Source organism: Cavia porcellus, unplaced genomic scaffold (genome assembly GCF_034190915.1).
Source record: "Cavia porcellus strain 051 isolate PalLab524CR breed Dunkin Hartley unplaced genomic scaffold, mCavPor4.1 scaffold_9, whole genome shotgun sequence".
Lineage (NCBI taxonomy): Eukaryota > Metazoa > Chordata > Mammalia > Rodentia > Caviidae > Cavia > Cavia porcellus.
In genome coordinates this window covers 91498081-91524856 of record NW_026947492.1, presented here as the reverse complement: position 1 = coordinate 91524856, position 26776 = coordinate 91498081, and the positions used below count along the sequence as shown (strand labels likewise).

At 46.6% G+C, this 26776-nt stretch overlaps 1 protein-coding gene across 1 annotated transcript in view; it reads left to right on the top strand.

The window, feature by feature from the left end:
• The first annotated feature begins 8914 nt into the window (after positions 1-8914).
• The window catches only part of Nav2 (neuron navigator 2), a 669303-nt gene continuing 651441 nt past the window's right edge, over positions 8915-26776 (top strand). Inside the window, exons 1-2 of the mRNA XM_063256804.1 lie at positions 8915-9020; positions 13790-14431. Of these exons, the coding sequence (XP_063112874.1) occupies positions 14357-14431 (75 nt within the window). The 5' untranslated portion in view covers positions 8915-9020; positions 13790-14356. The remainder of the gene's footprint in view (positions 9021-13789; positions 14432-26776) is intronic.

Below are 26776 nucleotides of genomic sequence, written 5' to 3'. Positions count from 1 at the left end.
ACCAGGCTGCTTGAGCCTGAATCTCAACTTCACCCCTAATCATTTCTAGGGCTTTGGAAAAGTCACATAAGTTCTCTGTCCCCATTTCCTGTTTTGCAAAATCGGGATATTATAGAATCTGCTTTATGTGAATGATTGTGAGGATTAAATGAATTATTATATGTAAATCACACAGAACTATGCCTAGAACAATGATCAGGAGGGATATGTGAGCCAAATGGCTCCTGGGATGCTGGTGGCTGCTTTCAGTACACAGCATCTGTGAAGAGAGGTGGTCCTGCCATGTCTCCTGTGCCTCCATGGCCCTGCCTGAAGCTAGTGACCCAGCCCCCTATTCACCCTAGAGCGCGTGACTGAGAGAGAGATGGGGACCGATCGCTTGGCCCAGCACAACAAGACAAGCTGGCCTGTCCACTCGTCTCCTGGCACGTGGCCCACTTAGCAGTGGGACCCTAGGCTGATGATGCCCTGGGTGGAAGGGGCAGTGGGCTGAGGCCCAGGGGAGCAATGTCAGCAGAGGAGCCCCCTGGGGAAGAGGAGAGAGGAGCCAATGTTCAAAGAGGAATCCAGAGAGTGGGCAGCTCCCAAAGGCACCGAATGTCCTCCCTGTCTGGATGGCTCTCTTTCCAAAGCATATTCTGCATCTGTCCTCTTGCCTCCATCTCTACTCTGAGCCTCCCTTATCTCTTGTCTAGTGACTTCAGTAACCTTCTCTGGTCTTTCTGCTTCCTGTTCTATAACCCAGTCTCAGCCAAAAGTAACCTTCTGAAAATGTTCTTTAAAAACCCTCCTAGAACCAGGTGCAGTTGTATACCACCTGTAGTACCAGCACTCTGGGAGGCTGAGGCAGGAAGATTGCACAAGCCCAAGTGGGGCAGTTTAGTGACTTAGTGAGAACATATGTCAAAATTAAAAAACAAATGACTGGGGATGTAGCTCAGCGTGAAGGTGCTGAGTTCAATCCTAGGTACCACTAATCAACCGACCAATCAGTCAAACTGCCAGAGCCTCCCCAATGCAACTTCCTAGCTCTTTCCTCATCGCTTTCATCACTCATCACCTCTTTCTCGGCCTCGAAACTCTTCATAACCTTTAAGCCTTTGTGTTTGCTCTTTGCTCTCCCCCAAGATCCTCCTGTGGTCATTTCCTTGATCTAATGTGAGTTGTCATCTCCTCAGAGAGGCCTTTCCTGGCGACCCTATCAAATGCTGCTCTCCAGAGCTGTGGTCACTGTTTATCACATCACCCTCTTTTCTCTCTTTCCATCACAATCTAGGATCATCCAATTACCCGTTTGTTTCTCTGCTTAATGGCTGGCTCCACTGCAGGAATATGAATTCCTTCAGGGAAAGATACTTCTCTGTCATGGTCACTATGGTATTTGTAGTAGCGAACACAGCTACTGTTTGTTGGATTTGCTTTAAATTTTAATTCCATTTCTAATATGTAACTACCTTATGTTTCTAAGGTAGTTTGAAAACCAAAAGAACCTACTATAAGAAAGTTAGAGCTGAGATCTCGCTTTGTCATGGTTATGTCTGTGGCCCCAGGCCTCATGAGTTTGCATTGTTCATATGTGATGGTTCATTGTCTAGTGCTTGGATTGACGGTGTCAGTGCTACACCCACATGGGGTGGAGCCAGGATGTAATGCAATGGCAGGAAGAAGGTGTGTCTTGCCGTTTTGCCAGTTTCAGCCTTGCTGTTTGCAGCTGCCATGAACTACGGCCCTGCCATGCCATCTTGCCTTGCAGCCAACTGAGTATGGACTGAAACCTCCAAACCTGTGAGAAATAAACCTTTCCTTTCACAACTTTGGCCTTCAGGTATTTTGTCTCAGCGATGAGCATAAAGTGACTAAGACACCATTCCACTTTCCCTAGACATTTCCCTTTGGAGCCTTTTCCTCCTCCGCAGCCCATGTGATGTTCCTGTGCCACCCGTGGGAGTTTCTCAGCAGGGCTGTCTTGATAGAGGCCACCCAGACTTACAGGGAACTGAGCCATCCACCCCCAGCTCCCACCCCATGCCAGCTGAGAGTAAGCTCCCTCTCAGACCCTGTCTATTTCAGACAATGCTGCATTGTCTCTACCCATTCTCAGCTGGGTAAATGGGCTCCTCACGTTTACACTAGCTGCTCAGCAGACGTGGTGCCGAGTGAAGATGAAGAGAAAATGTTTAAGGAGAACCTGCCCATGTAGGAGAGAGGAAGACCCAAAGTGTCACATCCCACCTGTCTCTCTACCCGCTCTACAGATGAGCACAGTGAGGTCCAGATAGAAGCTGTAAGTGGCTACTACTAAGTCACTCTCCAGTGATGATGGGTGGCAACGAAGTGAGGACTGCAGGTGGTCTGAGAAATGGGGTCAATGTGGGGAGGGGCGACTTTTCAGCCTCTGTCTTTACTGTTATCTGGGGCTTATGTTTTTCAAGAGTGAAATTTTAGCTGTTTTCAAAAGATCCTCAATTGGAATCTGCTAGGATCTCCATCAGTGGAGGTCTCGGAAACTGTGAGGAAGGTCCATGCACTTTTCATGTTGCTCCCTTCAAAGACCAGATCTGTCTGGCTTTCTCTCCAGTGCAGGTCTGGTACCAGCACAGTACTTGGGGCAAATCATTGGCTAAATAAACCCTGAGCATCCAGTTTGAAAACTTGCTGTGTTCCAAGATCTATGCTCAGCACTTAGAAGAATAAAAAATAAGAAATTGATGTGGTCTGTTTCTGTCTTTGACAGGGTTGTAAGAGATCTGTCCCTAACTAGTTTAGTGACCAAAGACAAACTCAGCTCCTCTGAGCCCATTTTATCTTTTTCACTCCTCCAGAAAATGAAGATAACAGCAGTATCTGTTATGGTTTAGCTCTAAAATGTACCCTCAAAGTCTCATGTGTTTGGAAAGTGATTGGATCAGATGGGTGCTATATTCACCAGTGGGTTCATTGATGGATGCATTCATAGCTGAATGTGTTGTCAGGAGGTGGGATGCGGTTAGAAGTGTGTCACAGGGAGCATCACTAGGAAGGGTGTATTTTTGTCCTGGGCTCCTCTTCTGTCTCTCTGGTTACTGGCTGCCATGAGATAAACAGCTTCCCTTCACCACGCCTTTCCACCATGCCATTTCTGCCATGGAGCTTGCCAAGCATGGACTGAATCCACGAAACTGTGAGTCAAAATCAACCTTTCCTCCTTTAAATTGCAAGTGCCAGGTATTGTGGCTCAGTGATGAATAACTGATTAATACAATACCTACTTATAAAGTTGTCATGGGGCTTAAATAAAATCAAGCACTTAGCACAACTGGCATATCTTAGAGTTGTGCAATATGTTGAAATTAATAGTTCTATCAGTATAGAATACTGGCTATCCAGAATTTAAGTCATTTTTGACACTTGAACTTTTTTTAGCAGCCCTGGGGCCATCCATTAAATTCCACTTACCCAATTTATATGAAAAGCTTTCTAGCATATTAAAATCCTCCCTGCCTTGTAAGTTGAGTTCCAAGTCAGCATTCTGATGGGTCCACATAGCTTGATGAATGGATATGATACGCAAGATTGATTGCCTGTTCTCTAAAGGCACGCAGCTCTCCTACTGCAGCAATCATCTCTTATTTCTCTTTCCTATAGTTTGTTTTCCAACAAACTTATGAGAAACAAAACAAAAAGCCTGTCTCCAATAGCTCGGACTCTTGGTTTTGTTGGTTTTAGGTTTATTGGTCTTCTCTTTTGCTGTCACAGTGCCTCTTCCAGTTGTCAGTTTGCCAGCTGGGAGGGACTGGCAGCTTCCTCTGATTTGTTGTGTGTGAGAACTAAATAATCAGTTCTGGATAAGTTATGAGCAAGCCAAGAGCACGGAGACTCTGGATGAAGACCCGAGAGGCTATTATGTCTCTTGGTGCACACTTCAGAGTCATCTCTAACTTTTCAGAAGCCTCCTCATTCTTCCTCTGCTCTCATCAGTGAGATCATTCTGGGAAGATGTGAAAGTTCTTGGAACATGTAAGCACTCAATAAAACATATCACCGAAATGACTGGTGGAGCACTAAACATAATAATATAGATATGTCACAAACTCAAAGGCTATGTGTGGGGGTAAAGGGTAAGGTGAGCAAGCATAGGTTGAAATTAGTTTGGCAAACAAATTGAGCTAAGTCTTAAAACAAATGAAAGAAGCCAGGTGTAGTGCTGCATGCCTGTAATCCTGGTACTCGGGAGGCTGAGGCAGAAGGATTGCCATGAGTTTGATGCCGGCTACAAATTAAGATCAATGCCAGCTGAAATAGAGTGAGACCCTGTCTCAGAACAAACAAATAAACAAACAAACCACAAAACAATTTCCAAAAAGCCAAGCAAAATAAACTCCCACAAAACCAAACAAGAAAATAAAGGAGAGGATAAAGTTGGTATCATGCAGTAATAGCAGAAAGAGAAGTACACACTCCTTGCTATCCCATAGGCATCTCTTTTAGAATGATGCAAACAAGATGTTTCTAAGTGACCAGTCTGTCCATCCATCCATCCATCCATCATCTATCCATCCATCAATCCATCCAATCATTTGATTAGCATCTTATGTTCTCAGTTCTTTTGCCAAGGACAGAGAATAAAAAAGAAATTGCAAGATGATTCTAGCAGTGAAGAAGTGCTTTGTGTAACTCAAGTAAAAATCTCTAGACATTAGAGACTGTTTTTCTCTTGCAACTTTCAGTTCTTTAGGAAGTCTGGTTGGTTCTGACTCCAAAATCTTCCTCAACTCTATCCATTTGTCTTGATCTCAGCTGCTACTATTCTGGCATAGTAGAACCTTCCCAGAACTTTGCAATTACCTCCAAATGATCTCCTTGCGTCTGTCTTGTCAGTTCTCCATGAAATAGCCAGAGTGATATGTTAAATCCCGTTTCCAGTCACGAGCCTCCCATAGCTTCCAGTAGCACTTGGAATAAAACACAATATTTTGTCAGTAATCTCCAAGACTCCGAAAGATTTGGTAAACCTACTCTTGAAATCCATTCTGCACCACTCTTCCCCTTGGCCCTATGCTACCACTTGTCACTGCATGAGCAACTAAACTCATTCTGCCATCAGTTTCATGGCATTTTCAAGAGCTGCTGTCTCTGCCTGGAATGTTCTTCTCCTTGATCCCTGCATGGATGTATCCCAATCATTCAGATCTCAGTGTTAAATTTCTTTCCCTCAAAGTAACCATCTGCAATCCCCCAAATGAAGGTAAAACCTAGCCATCTCTTGTGAAACCATTCTTTGATTTGCAGAGCTTTACTGTTCTCTCAAATTATCTGAGTTAGTGATTTATTTTACATCATCTTCCATTGTCACCATGAGAGCAGGGGCCTTCCCTCCTCTCTGGGGCCACCTCTCTTACGTGCAACTCTTGTAAGGCAGCATTTTAGCTGAATGTACCAGACATGGCCTGCTTAACAGAGGTCTAGGCTGGAATTCTTTTCCTCTATTCTTCTGGAGACTGAATGATTTTCCTCACATAATAGAAAAAAGAACAGGTTTTCACTACCCAAATTCCTTAACATACACAGTATTTCCTTCTGATAGTTCCTGGCTCTGACAGAGAGCAACACAGGTACTCTTGTTTCATGGACAAGAAAGCTGAGGTTATGGGGGCTCAGTTTTTGAAGTTAGAAGCAAAACGGAGTAAGGTAGCTTTTCTTCCTGCTTTTCACACATGTCTTACATCACATAATTATTCAGAGAACCCTTTCCTATTGGCTACCGCTGATTGATTCCTGACCTGATCCTAAAGTCAGTGCCCAATCTGATTCTCTCATGAGCTCTTGGAGTAAGTTCCAGAGGCTGACCAAAAAAACTGTATTGGGCAATCGTGTTGAGAGTCTACCACAGGCACTTAGGCTGACAACTGTGTCATTCTGAACGGAAAGAAAGTGAACAGAGAGCAGGCAGAGAAGGTGAGTTCACTCCTGGAGAACACAGAGAAAGTGGCTACAGTCTCTAGGACTGTGGTTCTAATCCACAGGTTTCTGTTTTTCCATATCTATGAAATTCATAGATCAGAATTTGGTGTTAGGGTTCAAAATTGGTAATTGGGTAGGATTTACTCAAAGGTAAGCATCCTTAGTTGAAACAGCTAAGTTCACTTGGTAGTGAGCATTGAGATATTTGCCACTGCAACTGTCATGGGGTGGGGGAGAGGAGAGACAGACACAGAGACAGACAGAGACAGAGACAGATGGAAAGAGAGAAGTTAGGCTATCCGGATACTCATAAAACAGACTCTGCCTTCCTGAATCCTAGTATACAGGTGGAGACTGGGGCCGGCAGCAAAGTGGTAGGAGATAAAGGTAGCTATGTTAGAAAAAGTGTTCCCGGTGTTCCCACCTTTAATAGTTAAAAGGTTGTGTGCAGTGGTGGATTGAAGCCATCTCTGAGAGTAAACCAGTGCTCAGCTGCATGAGACTTAGGGAGACAAACACTAGCAACTTTTGGGTTCCTGATCAGGCCACAAACCCAGCCAGCTGACTGTTTCTGCTCTCTGGATTTTGCCTGGCAAATTCTTATTGTTCCAGGAAGGGGCTGCTTTATTCAAGGCTGCCTAGATAAACAGAACCTATAGGACACGCACATCCATAGAATTCTCTTTCTCTAAGGATCCGTCCTCTCTCTTCAAGGCTTTTAACTGTGTGGAGGAGACACCCACCCACCCACATTACACAAAGTAAACTCCTTTTTTCATGGTCTACTGATTTAAATATTAATCAGGTGTAAACAAAAATATTTGCTATAATCTATAGACTGGTTTTTCACCAAGAACTGAGTAACACAGCCTAGCCAAATTGACACAGAAAATTGACAAGGCAAACTGTGTCTTTTGATAAAAATCCTTCTCTGCAAGGCCTAATTTGATGTACAAAGTGTGTTCTCACTCATAAACCATCTGACTGTTGGAACGCCTCTGTGCTGAGGAATATTAGCCATCCTATTTTATCTGTTTTATAGATAAGGGGATCTAAGTTCATAAAGCAGATTCCATGCTGATAATGGTGGACAGAGGACCCCAGCCCTGGTGTTTTGACCTGGGTATATATTCCTCTATTGCTCTCCCTATGCCTGGGTCCACGATGTCACCCCCTACCATTCTCTTATGTTGTTTCCCTTTCATGACCTCAGAGATACTTGTGGAAACTGTGTAAGAAGGAACATAGTTTTCATTTTTCCATACTCAAAGGGATACTCTTAGTCCATTTTCTGTGACTATAACTGAATCCTGCAGATTGGGTAGTTTACAAGGAATGAAGGTTTATTCAACTGGTGATTCTCAAGATAGGCATGTCCAAGGTGGAGGGACCGCATCTAGTGAGAGCCTTCTCGCTGGTGGGGAGGCTCTGCAGGACCTCAGGGTGGCACAGGACATCATATGGTGAAAGAAGTAAGTACAAGAGAGAACCAAACTGGCTTTTATAACACACCTGCTCTTGAGATAACCCATTAACCCAGGGACCCATAGGTTAAACCAATCATGAGGGCAGATGTAATTACATTTTAAAGACCCTACCTCATCTCATCTCTTAATCTTTCAACATGGGGGTAAAATGTCAACCTGAGTATTGAGGGGCATTCAGACCTGAAGCAAGACCCCAACTGTGAACATGTTTGAATAAATGTGAGCTCCTACTCCAGCAGTGATTTCCTCAGCTCTGCCATCTCCATACCCCCTGCTCTCTACGGGAGGAGGCTCCATGCCCTTCCTGCCACCAGTCCCAGAGAGCAGTGACTGGAGCTGCCAGAGGTCCAGTGGGGCACTCCCTCTGCTCTGATGGGAAAAAAGGTTCACTACTTCCCAACGGCTTTGAGTTGTGATCTCTCTCCTATTGTGAGATGTCTGGATCTACACTACCCTGGGCCTCACCAGGTGGGAGTATCGGCAGATCACTCATGACTGTGGATAGATGCTGCAGTCTGGTGGCATCTGGTGGTGCTGGGAAAGTGAGGCTACTCTTCTGGCAATATCAAATGGATTCCTTGCCTTCTCATCTGGGGTAGCTCCTGTGACAAAGGAGGTTGCGAACACATGTTGACATAGGAGGGACTCAGGGCTGGTGGACTGGAAGGGGGGAGGTTCATTCTCCTGCTTCTGCCGTCTCTTCCTCTTGAGTCTTGGTACTGACCTCTACTCAGCAGGTGCAAGAGTTTTGTTTAATGTAGTTCTAGTCGTATTGGTAGTTAGTACTGGGTTCCTGAGGTCCTCCCACCAGGGCACTTGCATGCTAAACCACACCCGGAAAAGGAGAGGGGGACATAGCTAAGCACAGGCCTTTCCGGTTTCAAAATGGCCTTAGGGGAAGGCAAGGCGAAGACTGGTAGGGCGATTGGATGTATTGTCTTCTAATTTCTAAAGGTTTGGCTGTTGGGTGGCCCAAGGAACTTGTGTCTGTGTGTCTGAGACAGCAGATATGGCGGCGAGGCGTACTGTATTTGAGTTCCACGTTGGAAAGAACTTGCTCTTCCTCAGAGCTCTGCAGCAGGGAAGGCCCAGGCAAGGCTTGGGGAATCTTGGGTGCTCTGCCGAGAGGGGGCAGGCAACACAGGCTGGATAGCTCTTTGGTGGGAATCCGACGGGAGGATTCCTGGATTTGGTGGGAACCACGTGCCCTGAGGTGTCGGGATCTCTAGCCGAATTTTCCCTAAAGAGGCGCATATGCCCCGGAAGAAGGGTGCCTCCAGACGACTCTCACCCTCTGGGGGCTCACCATCGGTAATAGTACCTCGGGCGAAACCCGTGCCACTGTCTCCAGTCCCCAAGCCTGGGAAAGACTCCGGACCCTGAAAGGGGACCGGGATGGCGAGGCCGCCCATTGGCTGCGAGGCGCCATGTGAACCGCGCTGGTTGGCTGGCGGGAGGGAGGAGGAGGCGGTTTCCCGGGTAACAGGAGGGCAAGGAGCGGCTGCGGTGGCGGCGGCCCGGCTGAGAGCGCGGGCCGGAGTAGGTGCGGGACCGACTGGAGGCGGCGGCTCCGCTACAAGCGCGTGGGTGCAGGTAGGAGCCCCCGGGCTGCCCCTCCCGGCTCGGGGTGGACCGGGCTGACTGGAGCCAGGACCGGCCTGGGGAAAGTTTGCGGCACAACTGGACGGGCAGGAGGAGAGGACTTGGGATGCTTGGGGCCGGGCTCCGGAGTCCAGGGCAGGGCGCGGGCTGCTCGGAGAGAGGGCTGACCCTGCAACTGCGCGGCTCGGGACTACGCCTCTGTTCTGGGCCCCTGGAGGAGGGCGAGGGGCTTTTGAGGCCACCCGGCCACAGCTCGCGGACTGCCAGCGGGCCCTTGTTCGGACCGCGTCGGGAAACTCTTCCGGGCCGACGCGCGGCTGGAGGCGCTGCTCAGCGCTCGGAGGCGGAGGCGGCTCCCGAGCTCCAGGACACACTTTCCCGGCTTCCTGCGGCTCCGCACACGCCCCCGTCCGGAGTGGGTGTGTGTCCCTGCGGGTGCGCGCCCGAGGTTGGGCGACCCCCTGTGGGTGCCGCCGCGCTTGCGAGCGTGGGATTCGCGCGTCTCGGCGCCCTCTGCGCGATCGTGTGTCTGGGTGTATCCCAAGGCCGGTGGCGTGCGCAGTGCCGTGGCGCCTTGTCTGAGCAATCCTGTTCGCCGTGGCTTCTGTCTGCGTCTCTGTGTTCTTGGTGTGGGTGTATAGCCTCCCCAACGCGTGCGAGTCCCTGGGTGTATTTATGAGCGAGCCGCCTGTGCCTCTTTTTCTAGCCACGTCTGTCTCCAAATGTAGGTGTAGTACCTGTCTGCGCGTGTCTCTCTGGGTGGGTGTGCTTCCCTGTGCTTTGAGCTTCTCAAGGTGTGTGTGTGTGTGTGTGTAAGTCTGTAGGTGTGTGTGTCTGGATGTCTGTGAGTGTCTGCTTTGCCTGTGTCAGTCTGTGCCTGGCTTTTCACTGTGTCGTGCATCTATGTGTGTGTGTATGTGTGTGTGCGTGTGTAGGTGGATCTGACCGGGGCAGCTAGGCCAGGCCCCTCAGGCCCCTGGTTCTTTGCTCTCCCACGCTTCCCGGAACTGCGGGAGAGGAGGGGCAGGCGCCCCCGGGAGCCTGGGGCTCCGTGCCTACGGGGTGTGCGCTCCGCTGAGCCGGCTCTTTTCTTGCCGGCAAAGGGACTCTGGTGGCAGCAGCAGCCTCGCCGCCCAGCTGGGGCCCTGTGACTTATTTTTGTGTGTGATCCTTTCTTTTCTTCGGGGAAGAGGCGGGAGCACGCTCTGCTCGCTCGCGTGAACAGATAAAGGCTCCAGGGTTGGCGGCTGGGTTGGCCCTCCCCGGCGGCTGTGCCCGAGTGGCCGTCTGGCAAGACTGCCTTTGGGAGCAAGAAAAGCCTCCGAATGAAAACCACCATGTCTCCTTGGCTGTCGTCCCTACTGTCTTATGTAACTTATTTATTGATTGATTAATGAAAGGTTGGGTTTCCAAGAAGCTACCCCGTTTCTCCCTGTTGGCACCTAAGACTAATTAAAAATGCTGTGTTGGTGATGAGTGTTAATTAGACCACTGGAAAGATGGATGCACTCATCTTTCAGAAGCAGAACTCCGCTTTGTAAGGAGAAACCTTTCCTTTCTCACCTCTACTATCAACCTTTAATCCAGGTTTCAAACCAGTTTCCCCCATCCTGGCACCTATCAGGATGATTTAGGTTGGGTTGGGAGCAGGAGCTGCTGGGGAAAGGTAAAGCAGAGCAGTGAGAAGCCAAAAAAGCATTGCCCAATTTGGAGAACCCTGGAGAGTTTAAGGGTGCTTTGCCAAAGTGTACAAAATGGGCTCACAGTTCCAGGGTCTGGGGCAGGAGGAGTCTGCTCCACCAATGAGGGCCAGCCCACCACTTCTCTGACACACAATGACCCAGATTGGCATTTACCAGGAAATGGAGTTTTATTGCAAGAAAGGACTTTGGCAGACCTCTTGAAGAATGCATCTGCCTCTAAGAGTAGACCCTTTCCTGCTGTCCTATGTCCCAGGCTACACCTCCAGACTTCCCTTTATTTTCCTTTGGGCTTGGCTAGAAGGAGGAAGAATTTAGGCAGATGCGGGAGGGAGGTTGGAGCCTTTTGGAGATGGTGTTTGGGCCAGGCAGGGGGAGACCCTGGCAATATGCACAGAATGGTGGTGTTTTCTTAATTTCCAGGTGAAGATGGACAGCCCTCACTCCACCCCTTATTTTAGAGTGCAACCTGGCCCACCCTTCCCTTTGCTTCTCTTCACCTTGCAGCTGCTCCTGGCTGACTTATGGCAGAGTGGAGAAGCTGTTAAGTGGCTGCACTTAGGGATTAATCCAGCAAGAATATTCACTTCTCAACAATCCAGCTAAATGTTCTCAGTCCTTCCTTTTGGCTCTTTTCTCCCCCAAGTATATTTCAACTTCCTGAGATTTCTCTGGCATTAAGAAACCAGAGCATTTATATCAGGGCTTTGCTCTTGTAAAGTTTCCCCTCCTTGCCAATTGGGAAGCAGATTGGACATGGCAGCTAGCTGACAACAGCATCCTGGCTTCTCCCCTTCCTCTTGTGAACCCTCTGTCCCCTGGCACAAGGACAGCAATGACCCAGAACTAGTAGAGCCTGGCTCCAAGAAAAAAAGCAAAAGGCTTCAGGAGATGTTGAACATCCCCACATGCCCTGCTGGTGGGTGGCATTTCTGTGGCACGAGTGTCTGTCCCTGTGTGCAATTGGGTTCTGTGAGCCGGCTGCGTGATGGGATGTGACAGGGGCTCACCTGGCAGAAAGACCAGAGTGGGAAGCTAGTGCAGAGCAAGGGGCTGTTTCAGACACAGGGGGCATGCAGAGCATGAGGCAGCTCCTCTGGAGAAAACCTTCCAAGGAGGAGACCCTTCTGGGCACTTGGCTTTTCTTTATTTTATTATTATTCATGAGGAGAGCCAGAAGCTGTAAAAATGTGGGCTTTGAACTCAGGGCACTTATGAAAAGCTAAATAGCCATGGTCTTTCTGGAACAGCATGGACATGAGCAAGAACTTTGAAGTGGGACCTGGATTTAAAATCCAGACCCACAACTTCTTGGCTGTGGGACTTTAGGCAAGTTTCTTGACCTTTCTTGTTTTTAACTTAGGTCTAAAAAATAACTACCTATTTGAAGCATGGTAACCAGCACATAGGAGATTAACAGAGATTAGTTGGATGAATGGAAATGTAAAGCAGCAGATAGCACCTAGCATAAACATTTGCATGCATTAGCAGTTTATGTATTCAGTGCATGTGTATTAGGTAATCTTCATCTTTTTAGACTTATGGACCTCATATCTGCACTTTATAATGAGAAAGCTGAGGCTCACATGGGTTAAAATACTCATCCAAAGCCGTGCAATGAGGAAGTAGAAGAGTTGAGCGAGACTCAAACCTAGGTTGGGGTCTTCTGGTTTCTGGTCTCAGTTGAGTTTCAGAAAAGGCCATTACATGGAACAGTTTGCCAGAGTTCACATGCAGTGAACTTTTGAACAAATGAGCTAAAAAGAATGGATCTGAGATTTTGCCTTTGCCAGGGATCCCCAGAATGAGCTGTGGCTGTGGTGATGGTATCTACCTCTGCAGGTTCAGCTATGTCCAACCACTCTTGGGGGGTCACTTTTTTGGACATTTGAGTCTTCATTGATTCTTAACAAAAATCAGAACACTGTGACTTGAAAATTCACTTGCAGAAACCTGTCCTGGCCAGGAGTTTCATGTAAGGCAGGACAAGCCTTCAACTTAAAAGGAGTGCTCTTTTGAAGTTACAGCACTGCTGCAGCTTTTCCCCCCGAGAACCCCCTCAGTCCTTCTCTGCCTCTTCTGTGACTGAGTCTTATATCTGCCTTTCAATATGCTTTGGCATTGAGCTGTGCAGAAGCCTTTTGTGACAGGGGATGGCTTCAGCCTCATTCCAAAGTAGCTGGCGGTTGGGACAGCTGCAAGGGAGGATCTGGAGGCTTCTGTCCAGTCCCCACTGTGTCGGATCTGGCAGGGGCTCTCCTGGAGGCCGGTGTGGCTTGAATTGTAGAATTGCTAGTGCTTGTTTAGAAATGCTGGCAGAAGATGAGGGCCTTTTAGTCAGGCCTGGTCTCCCTTTTGCCTTTCTCTCTGGGCTGTGCTGGGATGGGGGGAGATGCATTCATTACAGTTGATGGCTATGTCTTCACAAGGCTCTCAGACTTGTCCCCACCTCTGGATCCATTCATGGGAGGGCACACCCAGTGTGAATGCTTTCCTTGGTGCAGAGGTCCCCCTCCTGCCTCCTCCGAGAAGCTGTGACGTCAGCTAGGAGGTGACCGGTGCTGATCTGCCTGCAGGCTCCCAGGCAGGGAACGCAGCTCTGGCTCTGCAGCACAGTTGCTTTTCAGCCCTCAGATGATCCAGACTGCTCTTTTTCTCTTCCCCTGTGGACCGTGGAGTCTCGTCTGCTATACGCAGTCTCCTGCAGCTATAATTGGGGGAAAAAATGTTGATGCTTTTTGCTTCACAGACCATTGCTTCCCTGTCTCATTGTACCTTGGTGCCTTACTCCTATGATGATGCTGCACCCCATGTAGGTTGGAAAAATAACTCATTCACAGCTCCAAGGTGTTCTTTCAAGAACAGCAGAAGTAGGGAGCCCAGGAGGCCCCCGAGGTTGCTTGTGCATGGATGTGAGGAGTGTTGAGGGGCTTGGAGGAAGATCCCCTAGCTGCTGCTTGGTGTAGGCCTCACTATGTGGCATCAGATGGCCGGCAAAACAGCTCAAACCTGTACTTCTGCACCAGAGACAAAGCTGACCGCTGCACCTTTTCTCCCCAGGTATGAGTCTGTTTCTGTGAAGGAAGATGCAGCCGCCGGGAGGGGCACCCACCGTCATGAAGGCTTGCAGGAACTGCGAGGGGCTGCTTGCCGCTCAGCCTTTGCGGTGATTTATAGGAGCCAGGGGCTGCTGGAGAGGGATGCGGATGTTATCAGCTCGGTGGATTAAATGCCCATTTACATTGTTATTGACATATAAATTATCCATGCCAAAGAGACAGAGAGCAAAAGGATTTCCAGGGCAGTAATGTGGCACATGCCCCAGGATATGGGCCCTTCTTTACCTAAATCTGTCCTTTGGGCTCTCATGAAGTGAATCTCAGACTGGCAGTAAAAAACCCGAAGTCCCCGTTCTCACGATGACAAGGGCAGCTGCCCTCATTGCTACTGCACTGGTGGCGAGTGAGACTCCCGAGTGGCTTCCAAGAAGACAGCAAGACCTTTGAAGAGGTGGCGCTGATTTCCTTGGCTGGCAGATGTGCATGCATCACTTTGGCCCAGGTTATTTGGTTCTTCCGTGGATCTGGATACAGCACTGAAGAAGAGTGGGGATTTTATGCCTGGGAAATGGAATCGATTTGTGAGTCGAGCCAACAGCAGAAAAGAAAGCCGGTTACCCATGGACTGGAAGATCAAAAGAGAGTAAGTGGCTAAACTTTGTCTATTGCTTGGTTTGTGGTGCTGGAATTGCTATCTGTGATTGAGAGAGCCCAGGTGGTCATCAGAATTTTGTTGCTCATTGATGGTGTTTGTCTTTCTCCAGTTGAAGAGACAGTGTGGTGGCTTATTTTTGTCACAATCTAGTCTTAGGTTTTCTGCTGTGACTTATGGTTAAGGGGGAAGATAGAGAAAAGGAAAAAAATAATGTAATGTAGCAGTTGGAAAGGCAAGAGTTTGTAAGCTTTATCTAAGAATATTAAAAATGACTGGGCTCTCAAAGTCAAACATGAACCTATTTTTGTAGTAGCCTCTTTGGGAATCACACACTAGCACCTTTTGGAAATATTTCTTTTGATGGTGGTATTTTTGTTTGAGTTATTCTCTGTGTGGTCTGCTGGCTCTTGTGTTTATGGATCAAAAACATATCCTACTGCACGCCATGACCTCATCTATGAGAATGTCACAGCCATTGAAAATGGCCCATTGAGCCCAGGTCATTTGCTGTTGTCAGTATGAAAGCCATAGTCACTCAGGACTCATGTCAACCAGTGAAAGTTCAACTTGTCTCTAAAAGCCAGACACGTCAGGGAATGGTACTGAGTAGCTGGTTGGCTGGAAAGGAGGTGGAGATGTAGTTTTCTTTCCTGGAGGGAGGATGGCTAGAGCCAGAAGCTAGAGTTAAACATGCTAGAGTACAAACAGAGGCTGTGTTCATGTGAAAGTAATTTCCTTCGAAATATCGTGGCAGGCAGAAAATCTTTTTGTGCTCTATCAGTGTGGTATGGATATCCTATCTTCTTGTGAGTTTCTAAGATTGATTCTTTCTGGTGTGAAATATATCTGGACATGAAAACAGGTTTTCCAACTCTTTCCTGTAATTTCAGCTGTGTGTGTGTTTGTGTGAATCTGTACATTCATGTTGGAGAAAAGGATTTATGTTGGGTTTTATACTGTCTTTCAAATGACAGAAATAAATTGAAATACATTTCAAAACCAGAGATATTGACTCCATTCCTGAAAAACAAAACAAAACTCCTGAAAGTACACTCAGTATAACTCATGGAGAATATCTATTACCTCACGCACCAAGCTATGTGGGGTTTATTTTTTGGTGCTTGATTTATTAAGCATATAGCATGATAGACCTTCTGCTCCTGTTTCTACAGAAGCTTTTGGAATGATAGAAGGAAAATCGGTAACTGTCATGAACAGAACCCCAGATTGACCACATTTGACGAAGTATTATCTAACTTCGGTATCCAGACACTTGGCGGAGGAACATTTGGGACCTCTGACACTGCAGGAAATTTTAATTGGGCTGGTACTCTGAGATAATATGCAATTATGATGGGTTCTCCTTGGCTAGGTGTAGCTGTCTGCATTTCCCATCTGTTCTTGGCCCTGGTTGTGTTGGGTCCACATGTATGATGATGCCTCTGGAAGTAGCATATAACCCCCAGTGAGGCTCTGTGGCAGCTGGGGTAACATCAATTGGTCATGCTCAGCTGACACTCATTTTAACTTGAACTCTAGCCGTCATGGTGATTATTAAATTTATAATGATGTATGTAAGATCCATTTTAATGACTCTCCATGCTTGGGTGAGCTCTCACTTGTGCTGGCAAAATAAGGCTTAATAGAGTATTACATTTCATTTTCTACTGCATTTTCTGGGTTGTGGGTGAAACTTTGCTTAGAGAGAATTAGATTGTTTTTCCTGATAGGCATTGTGATCGAATTCTGTATCATTCAAGTGTAATCTGGGCTTCTGGAAATACCGCCCCTGCAGTGGCTTCTGTTGGTGGCATTGGCTTCTGTTAGTGTATGCATGTGTGTGTTTGTGGGCAAACACACACCCCATTTGCGTCAAGTGTGAAGCCAAACAAGCCTCCCAGCGTGCAGCCTGGAATGTCTTGTCCATGAGTTGAAAGGCGACTCGACAGTGTTTTGGCTCAGATGCCTTGGTGAGCTGCACGCTCCTCGTCAGGGGGAATTGGCTGAAAATCCAACAAAGGCCCCATCTAGGCATCTGCCAGGGAGCTGGGAGGTCTCCAGCAGCAGGCTGGAGTTAGCAAGTGTTCGTTGGCATTGCATCCTTGTGACACTGCTCTGTGTATGTGTGCGTGCGTGTATGCATGCATGTGTGAGATATTCAGGGGAAGACAATGGAGGGACTAAGCAAAAGGTTAGCTTCAATATTTCTGTGTTTCCTACTGACCTGGGCAGCAAAACCCACCTCCCATGAAGGTGGTTGCAGCTTGGCCTTTGTTTGGGGTTTCACATGGATGCAGCAGCTAGTTCTGGGCTCATCTGGGACCTGGCTCTTTGGGTGCACTTTCTGCAGTGAAGGGTGCCATGTGTTTTAAAACCACAAGCTGGATTCAAATGGTAATGGCATTATATCCTACCTGTGAGGTCCTGGCACAGCTACTTAACCTTTCTGATTTGCACAATCTACATTTCTGGCATAATTACAGGCATATTGTAAGATTAAATGGAATAAAACTGATAGGGACCTTGATGCTTGTTAAATATTTAAGTAATGTTCCCTGGGATAAGTTGCAATGTCGGGTTACTTCTTTTCCCCTTAAAAGAACTGCATACGATTTTATTTAAAATACTCAAGTAATATAACCTACAAATTCAAATATTACAGAAAAATACAGAATATAAATTCCCTTTTCCCCTCAATTCTATCCAGCGGTGAATTCAGCAGTGATTGTTATTGACAGTTTGGTTTATATTATCCTCAAGGAGTTTTTTGTTTATGTGTTTGTTTTGTTTTTGTGTGCACCTCTTAATAAAGTAGAACCATACTGTACCTATTTGAAGAAACTTTCTTTTTTTTAAAAAAACTAAATTTAGTGTATATGTTTGTCTGAATCATTACATACATAGTGCATGCCTTTGATTCTATAAAATTCTGCTCTAAAGTGCTAACATGTATACAAGTCATCCCCCATAGATGGATATTTAAAAAACTTCAAAATCTTTGTTTCTGGCTCTGTGATCTGGTCTTTGGTTTGTTTTGTCTTGCTTTTTTTATCTTACAATGTCCTATTATTCTTCTATTCAACAAATATTTGCAAAGTGCTTACAATTGCAAGGCACTGTTCTAAGAGCTAAGCAGAAACTAGGCAGCTAAGATCCCAGCTTTCCTGATGCTTACAGTGTGGGCTGGTGCTCTCCAGTATAACTTCCCCCATGGATGGTGTCTTTCTTTTTGTGTGCCGAATGGTCAGCAGCTCCGCATTTGCCCAAGGAACACTTGAAGTGGGAGGGCTGTGACTGAAGACATACATTTTAAATTTTGTTTAACTTTAATTAACTTAAACCTAAACAGCCATGAGTGGTTAGCAGCTACCATGATGGACAGTGAATTTCTGAGCAGCAAATAACAGGCAAACAATGACATCATATACATGCAGGCCATGGCCTAGGCTCTAAAGAAAACAAATAGGCGACGGGTTGACATGGGTGAGGGACAGGTAAATTAGAGCCAATCAAATTCATGCTCCTTCGGTTGACCCATCAATGGACTCTTATACCTCGGCTCCACCTGGGCAGCTGCCACAGGAGTTAAGATACAGAACACCTCTTGCCTTGGGAGGACATGGGTAGCCTCCCTGCGGTAGTTTCTTCGGGCAGAGAACTCGATAGAGCAGCACTGGCCACAGGATGATGAGGAGGTGGACTTTCCATGGAAGGTGCCCACTTGTACCCTACTTGGAGCTTGGTGCCATGCAGGGCTGACATAAAGCTCATCACTACACTTTTGGTGACTTGCCTTGGTGTCACCTGTGGATAGCAGCTCCCTCCACATTCCTGTCAAATTCAATTCTGTCCCGAAGTCGGACAAAAGCCAGAGATGCGAGAGCTGCAAATTGCCACAGATAGAAATCCATCCAGGTAAGTATTGTTGAGCGATCCGAGAACCCACTTAGCTACCCTAGACAGGGGAAGTAAAATTTCCCTGGCCGACGCCTATTGATCAGTTAAGGGAATGACTTTTTGATTGATTTTTCTCCACTCCTCCTCAGAAGTTTGTCCTCCACAGATGGAGCTCTCACACGGAGGATGAATACTGTAAAATAAGAATTGTTCAGGTTTTTTTTTTTTTTTTTTTAAAGGTGCTTGATGACTGAGTGGTAACAGTGATGGTTTAGTGTGAATATTCTCCTGGCTGCCAGTTTCTCAGCATAAAAGCTTTCTGGAGCCAGTCTTGAAAATGACTCGGGCCTTGTGTAATTAAAGTTTCCAGCGCTGGCTGACCTGCTCTGGATTGCTCATTCCAGCCCTTCTGACAGGAGCGTGATGCTGGCTTTGCCCTGTCAGCTTCTCCTCTTCAGCTGGAGCAGCAGCGGTCCCACTTCCCTCATTTGCCCTTCACATCCACCCCAGCCAGCCCACTGCTTGTTTATACACTGAGAAGTCCTCGTCCTCTCCACAGTCTGCCTGGCACCCGACTCTTCTATTCTGGTTCATACCAGCCTACTCTCCGGCCCAGGGGTTCTGGTGTGTCCCTTTCTCTTTCTTCAGGGCCATAGAGTTTTTATTGACCCATTTTATTTATGCAAAAGCTGTGGTTAAGAGTTCAGCTTTTTCCACACCCACAATCTGTGCTGTCTGCCAGATTCTAGGATCTCACTGTATGTTTACCTCTCCCTGAGGTGAACATGTCTAAGTTTTTAAACTGGATTTTACTTGTAGAATAATTGCAACTTGTTTGCAGTTGTGCATGAGTGTGAATACAGAATTATACAGATATGCATGCGCACATGCATGCATGCATGTGTACACACACACACACACACACACACACACACACACACACATACTGTATAATGGGATTGCCCTGTATGACATCTTACAGATATTTGTTCTCCCAGAAAAATGTCCATGTCACTTGGAAAATCAGGTCCGTAGGCCACCAGCCTCTGCAAGAGGTGTTATAGGCTGGCTGCTTTAGGGGAGTATCTTCCATCCTGTGACCTCAGCTGTATATACTGATGGTGTGTTTGGGGGTCTGGGTGGACGGGTGCTTTTGTGCTGGGTGAGGACAAGGGCCCAGTCCCAGTTCCCCAAGCTCTTACCAAATAAACTGAGCCTCAGTTCCTTGGCTCAGCCCAATTTTCTGCTATTGCTGCTGCTGTGCCTTTGAAGGAGGAGAGAGCAGCAGTTACAGACTGACCTGACTTCTGGATGGCATGAATGAAGGAAGTGTTAACCAAGAGCTTAGCTGAAGACCCACCACATTTCACACATCATGCAAGAAGGATGGGAAGAACTGGTGGCTGGATGTAACTTACAGGGCATGGGGCAAGGATGACAGAGAGGTCAGGCCAGTGCTCTGCCTCTATCTCAATGGAAAGAACACAAGAGCACAAATCAGTCACATTCTTTTATTCATCCCACAGTTTTTGATTGAGTACTTCCTGTATGCCAGCCATTCACAGTATGAGGCACCGAGATGATAAACTTAGCAACTTAGCTCTTGGCAGGTCCAGTGTCTTGGAGGATGGGGTGTAGACAGTTCAACCAATAATGACTGTGACATCAGTGATATCCTTTGCTCTAGAGAGGTCTGACCATAGCTCCTTGAGGAACGTTATCTATGCACAGAAGGGCCTGGGGAGAAGTACATTAAAGAGAGGATTAAACAGGAAGCTCTCTGGGAAAGAATGTGGTCTCACTGGGGTTGCAGCCAGGGTGGATGCTGGCTCTTATGGATTGAATCATGTCTTCTGCAGAAGTCATGTATTAAAACTCCAACCCCCGTTTTGAACATCTTTGGATGTAAGTATGTTTAAGGAGGAAGCCAATGAGATCATAAGGGCGCTAATATAATATAACTGGTGTCCTCACAAGAAGAAAACATACCAGAGATATGGCTGTGACCCTGAGGAAAGGGTGTGTGAGGACTTATGAGAAGGCTGATGGCCACATACCAAGGAGAGAAGCCCAAGAAGAATGCATGCCTGCTGACAGGTTCATCTTGTCCTTCCAGCCTCCAGGCCTATGAGATAGGCCACTGTTGGGGGTAGGCATTTGGTAACATGTGCCTACTCCAGGGTGAGGATGGTGGGAAGGGAAGGTGGACGCAGATGCAGGGGAATTGCATTTGAGGAACAGAAGGCAGCAAGCACCTGGACTCTTGTTCCAGGTCGCATGAATCTTAGGTGCTAAGGTTTAGAGGAAGACTCGTGCCTACTGGCCGAGTGTGCTTTGGATTGGGTCTGTCTTATGCCTCCTGGCTGCACCAAGTCCTGTACATGTCACAGGATATCTGCTGATGCCATGTCCATTTGGTGGATAAAGGGCATGAAGCATGGGCAGGGAAGAGACATGCCCAGGGTCACACAGCTGGTTAGTACCCAGAATGGGGTGAAGCTCTGTCCTTTTTCTCTCCAGTTTGGAGTTGCTTCCTAGGGACTCAAATGGACTTCTTTGGTCAGAAAAAATGAATGCCAACATCTTGTTATTTTAGCTTAATTTTCAATGAGGAAGAAGGCTTTACTTTCTTTGTTTCTTTGTTTTCATTTTGGGCCTCTTTTAAATATACTAGAAAATTGGGGTAATTTTTGGTCTTTTAATGGTGGAAGTTGAAGGACAACCCATCACCTTGTATGTGGTCACTCCACATTTATCTGGAAGACTCTCCTAAGTCCCATGGGGATAGCTCCGAGCACTGACAAACTGGTCTTTGGCTTTCCACCTCTGTCCTACACCAGCTTCCAGGAGCCAAGTCACCAAGTTCTTAGCACAAAAGGAGTGAAATCTAATAAGAAGCAGCAGCCAGCATCGTGAGCTTGCCTGCTGGATCCAAGCTGGGCATGTTTGTCAAAGCTGCTTATTTGCCTCATCTTTTTAGACATACTTTATCCTGATCAGGACAGTTTCATCATATTGTCCTTAATCTCTCAAATACGTTAATCTCATTAATCTTTAACTATCATCTTTTTATCTTTTTTTCCTTTCTCTCTCTCTCTCTCTCTCTCTGGTGGTACTTAGAATTGAATCCAGGGCCTTCACTTTGAGCTACATCTCAGCTTTTTTGCCCTCCTCCCCTCCTTTTGTTCCTTTCTTTTTTCTGTCTGTCCCTCTCCCATTGAGGCAGATTCTTAATAAGTCACTAAGTTTCCCACCATAGGCTCAAACTTATGATCCTCCTGCCTCAACTTCCCAAAGTGCTGGGATTATAGGTATGCACCACCATGCTTGGCTAGAGTGTAGTTTTAAACTGGTGGAGGAATGAGCTACTGAGGTTGTTTGATATTTGTTAATAATGCAACTTGAGGACTTTATTATGTTTCATAATTTATTTAACCTTTTTAGTCTCTGCACCTTTATGGTATAAATTAGGAAACTAATAATGAAAGCACTGGTGAGGATTATGAGGTATTATGTACCTAAAGTATTTAAAACAACTTTTAGCAAAGATTAGATGATATCTATTTTAATTTTCATCACATGGCCCCTTTATTGGACAGAATCTCTATAAGTGGCGTATTTGGGGAGTAAAATGGGGGAAGATTGGGGGCTGCTGCTGATTTATTTGGTCTACCTTTTTAGTTCACTGGGGATCACATTAAAATTCCTTATGACCAAAACTTCTGCTACTGCACATCCTCCTGAAAGGAAGTCTGCTTCTCTGCTTCTGAGGTCTAGTTGATGAAATTCTTCAGATCTTCCTTTATGTGGTTTTCCTGTAGCAGGTACCTTGGCCTCACATTCTGCACATTAAATTTTAATTTGCGGGACTCTGGCATACAGGAATTAAGCTGTACCTTTTGTGTGAGTCTAAGACACCATTTGCAAGTTGCATTTTCACTTGAATGTGTTTTATGAATTTTTTGTGTTATACTGTGTGGCATTCATGCCTCAAAACCCTGCCGTGCAACAGTGGGGAAGGGGCCAGGGGACCTGGTTACCTAGAGGTGAGTGCCAATTAATCAAGGTTTTCCATAACCCATCCCAGTTTACTTTGCTTCTAAACCTCAGATCAGATTCTCCATGCCTGGGGTTTGAATCAAAATAATGACATCTCTGACTCCCTTCCTCGGAGCATTAATTTTTAATCTTCTTTCTCTTTGGGATAATTATAAAGAGAGGGACTTGGGGATTGGGAAGAGAAGTGGGAGGAGGTAAGGTTGGCAGAGTCAAAGTGGAGATTTTCACAGTGCAGCCTTTTCCACAGACAGGGAGCAACAGTGAATGCTGGCAGCTGTGTTTGAGTCCACTGCAAGAGGAAGCAGAGGCCAGGATGGCTCTGGAGCAGGTGACTGAGGATGCCAGGTCAGGGTACTTTCTGACATGGGAACTGGAGGGCATTTGGAGAAAGAGAGAGAACCGTGCCACCTGCTTGTGTTGGAGAGAGAGGCTAAGATATACATGCGGGTGTAGGTGGGAGTTTCTGCCTTGGGTTGTATAAGTAAGTACAGACCAGATATGTTACCATTCTAGCACTCACACTCCCTGGAATCTCTGGGGTCACTGTGGACCTTGAGGGACAGAAGGTAACATCCAGCAGGGTCCTCCATCCTTCACCTCTTGTGATCCCACCACAGAAATACCAATCCATACCTGAGAACATTGTGCATTTGTGTTTAGAATGAAAACTCCTGCCAGTCTTCTAGGTGGATGAGTGGGGTCTCCCAGGCCTCCCAAGAAGGGGAGTGGGTGTAGGTAACAGGTCCCTGGGTATGTATGATTTGAAGCTTAGGTGAAATTCGTTGTTTTTCTCCTAATGGTTACTTTAATTTTTAAGCATTTTAATTGTTAAATGTAATAAGCAGAAGCCTCAATGACATGAGAAAAGCTTTATGCGAAGCTATAAAGTGGAACAAATAATTGTGATTCTTAAACTGTGTAATCTTATAAGTGTAAGTGTGTATGTGACTGATTGCATCTTCTACAACTTTTGTCAGCTTGTTTTCCATTTGTTTCTGCATTTGGAATATGCATTACTATGTTTGGCACATGGTAAAGCATCAGTAGATGCTTGTAGAATGAGGGCCAGCATTCAGAATGGGGGCAGGTACAAAGGAGAGAGTTAGAGATCTCCTTTGACCTCGGAGCTATATGTTGGTGATGTAGAACAGCAGTATCTTAGAAAGGAGAAGGTTTTAACTGTCTTTGACTTGGTGCTGGGAGAAAGTGTGTCTAGGAGTGCAGCATGGAGGTGAATGTGAATCTTTAGGTGTGTGGGGATTGGGGACTGTGAGGACCCAGTCTTATTATTGCAAATCTATTCTTCTCCCACCTCCAATGGGATGTGCCTTTGTTCTTTGAGTTTCCATAGGTCATCCATTGATGTCTGGTGGGCTGATCATTTAGAAGTGAGACAACAGGTGGTAACAGTGGCTCAGCTGTACTCCAAAGGGGAGGTGCTGGATAAATCAGTGCAAAATCTGCCTTTACCTGTTGCGGCACAGGGGGACAGAGAGTGCAGGCAAGGAAAGGGGGGTCTCCGTGTCTGAGAGGCAGGAGGACCCTGCTGAAGCTCATAGAATGTTCTGAAGGGAGAAACACAGTGGAGTCTCTCCAATTCAGAAATGCCTCAGCTCACCATGAACAGAAGGAGCGTGGTGTTGGGCTTATAGTGTTATTCTTCCAGGTGATTTTTCTAGAAAAATGGGAATGCGACTCAAGAAACAGCTCTGAGTGCAGAGACGCCAGGTAGGGTGGGTTCTGGGAGTGTCAGCTGGGTAGAAGGAAGGACAGTAGCTCTATGATTTCTCTGTTTCTATCACAGCACCACCTCCTGTCCCCTCTTCCCAACACTTCCTCCACTGCTACTCAAGAGTTTTTTCCTCTTCCTGCTCACCTTTAAAGCTGTTATGATTTAGAGCTAAACTTTACCCTTGACTTGGTTACTTTTCTTTCATTGCTGAGACAACTCAATGCTCAAAGCTGAAGGAAGGAAAGGTTTATTTAGCTCACAGTTTGTAGAGGTTTCAATCTATAGTCAACTGGCTCCAAGGCAAGGGGCAATGGTTCAGGCTCTGGAAGGCAGCAAAAGCAGCAAGAGTGGAAAAAGGGCAGGGGGAGAGCAAGGCTCTTTTCCTCCCTTATATGGTGTGTAGGCTACTTGCCCTAGGGTTGGTCCCTTACACCCATACCCTCTCTAGGCTCTCCTCTTGCACAGGATGAGGATATTTACAAAGTGAGGCCCCAGGCCCCTGCTAATCACTTAAACTTCTAACCCTCTCAAGTTGACTCAATGTATCAACCATTACAATCTTCAAAGCCTCAGGTACTCATGGGTCTGCTTTTGGACAGTGATTGTATGGTGGGGGATTATAGCTGACCTGCTGTTTAGGAGGTGGGGTCTGACTGGAACTGGTTGGTCATTAGGAGTGTAGCCTGGAGGGGTCTATCTCCCTCTTTGGCTCCTCCCTGCACACTCTCTGCTTCCTGTGCACCATGCCATAAGCAACTCTCTTCTCCACCATGTCCTGCCTTGCAGCCAGCCATCATAGACTGAAACTTCTACACACTGAGCCAGAACAGACGTTTCTCCTTTAAGTTGTGGGTGTTGGATATTTTCTTCCAGCAATGAGAAAAGCAACTAAGACCAAAGCTGGTCCTTTTTACGCCTACCCACTGTCACCACCTGTGTCTTTAATCTCACTGTGCACTGAGAACTTGCCTTGGTGTCTTTAGTTCAGAGCCATGAAAACGTCTGATTTTTCCCGTCTTGTCTTGTCAGGCCTAGGAGCTGGCTACTGACGTTCTCCTGTGCCAAACTTTAGTGAGGCTTCTCTGTGCCACTTCTTCGGTGCGACCTGAGTCTTGGCCTCATCCTGGCTTGGGCCTGTCCAGCTCAGTCTTAGCAAGAGGCCTGGTTGTCAGTTTACAGGAAATTTTCCACCCTTGGTGTCTGATCATGCTGTTCTCCTACCTTAAATTGTAGCCCTTGACTTGCTTTTATAGCAAGAGTCCTCCTACCCTTCATGTCTCCTTTTAGTAATTTTCCTTCCAGGGATGCCTATCATTCTGTATCCTGGTTATACATCCCTGTCTTTGCTGTTCTCAAAGTTGATCTGAATCTTGCTTCCTACTGTAATAGTTTAGAATAAAGTCTTCCTGCTTAAACAAGTAGTTGAATGTTTACATTTTAAACACAAAGCATATTGGAGTCATATGTCAGCCTTTGGCTAGGCTGGTCTTGAGGTCTAGATGTGTCTCCCAGCCCATCAGTCATGACTAGTGTGAGAGAGGGTCATGAGGTACAGATCGGTCCTTTGAGGGTAGGTTACTCTAGTTGGAGCCACGAGAGGGTGGGCAGCTAGTGGTTTCTTGAATACATTGGGGACAGTTTGATAGAAAGAGGAGGATAAAAACCTGGGGCGCAGGAGGCTGACTGATCTCTGGGATGAGTGGTCCAGAAAGTGCTGGAATCTTCCAGGGAATGTTTGTCTTCCATGCTTCCTTGTCTCTGGCCTCACAGAGTTCACAGTTTAATGGGCCAACCAGGAAACACAGGACTAATTAAACAAGTATCACTACTGGCACACAAATAGACGAGGTTGGGTTTCAAACCCTGCTTCAGCATGCTGTGGCTTTTTGATCTTGGAAAGGTTTCTTAATATCTCTGAAACTCACTGTTTCACCTGCCAAATGGTGCTATTCATAGTTTCTACTTTGTTGAGTTATTTTAAGTAAGCTGATGTATGCATAATACTTAACACGGCACCTGGTGTATCAGGTCTTTGCAAACCAAGAATGAGTTCTCATTTGTCTCTCTTTGAGCTCATGCAGAGTCCTGACAAACTGTATTTTGTTATTGAGGTCTTAGTGGATCTACTTTGGAACCACCATTCCTTATCTTCAGAAATTTAAAAAATTCTTCTTTACAGGAGACTTGGTTCCCATACCCTCTCTGTTACCTCCCAGGGTAACAGCTATGACTGGGTGAGCCACTTGGCCGCTTGCTGGTGTGAAATTCTTTGACTCCTAGGTCTGGCCTGTGGCTGGGGCTTGGGATTTGTGCTGCCTCTAGGGAGAAACTTCTTGGAAGGCAGGGCAAGTTTCCAGCTGCGAACCAGTTTCTTCTGGGAGCCTCCCATGCTCCTGAAGCTGTGATGCCCAGTCCAGGGAATCAACTCTCTGTGGATGGAAATCAAGGGGGCCTGAGTACACGCCCAGTGGCTGTGTGACTCTCCTTCTGGGCCATCAATCACTGGCAGGGCCCGGATGGGGCAATGGAGGGGGAAATGGCAAATAAGCAGTTTGCATTACTAGAACCACATGAAGCCCTTTGCCTACGGTAATTGAAACACATCTAATTTCTACTGTGTCCCTGGAGTATCTTCGTATTTGGAT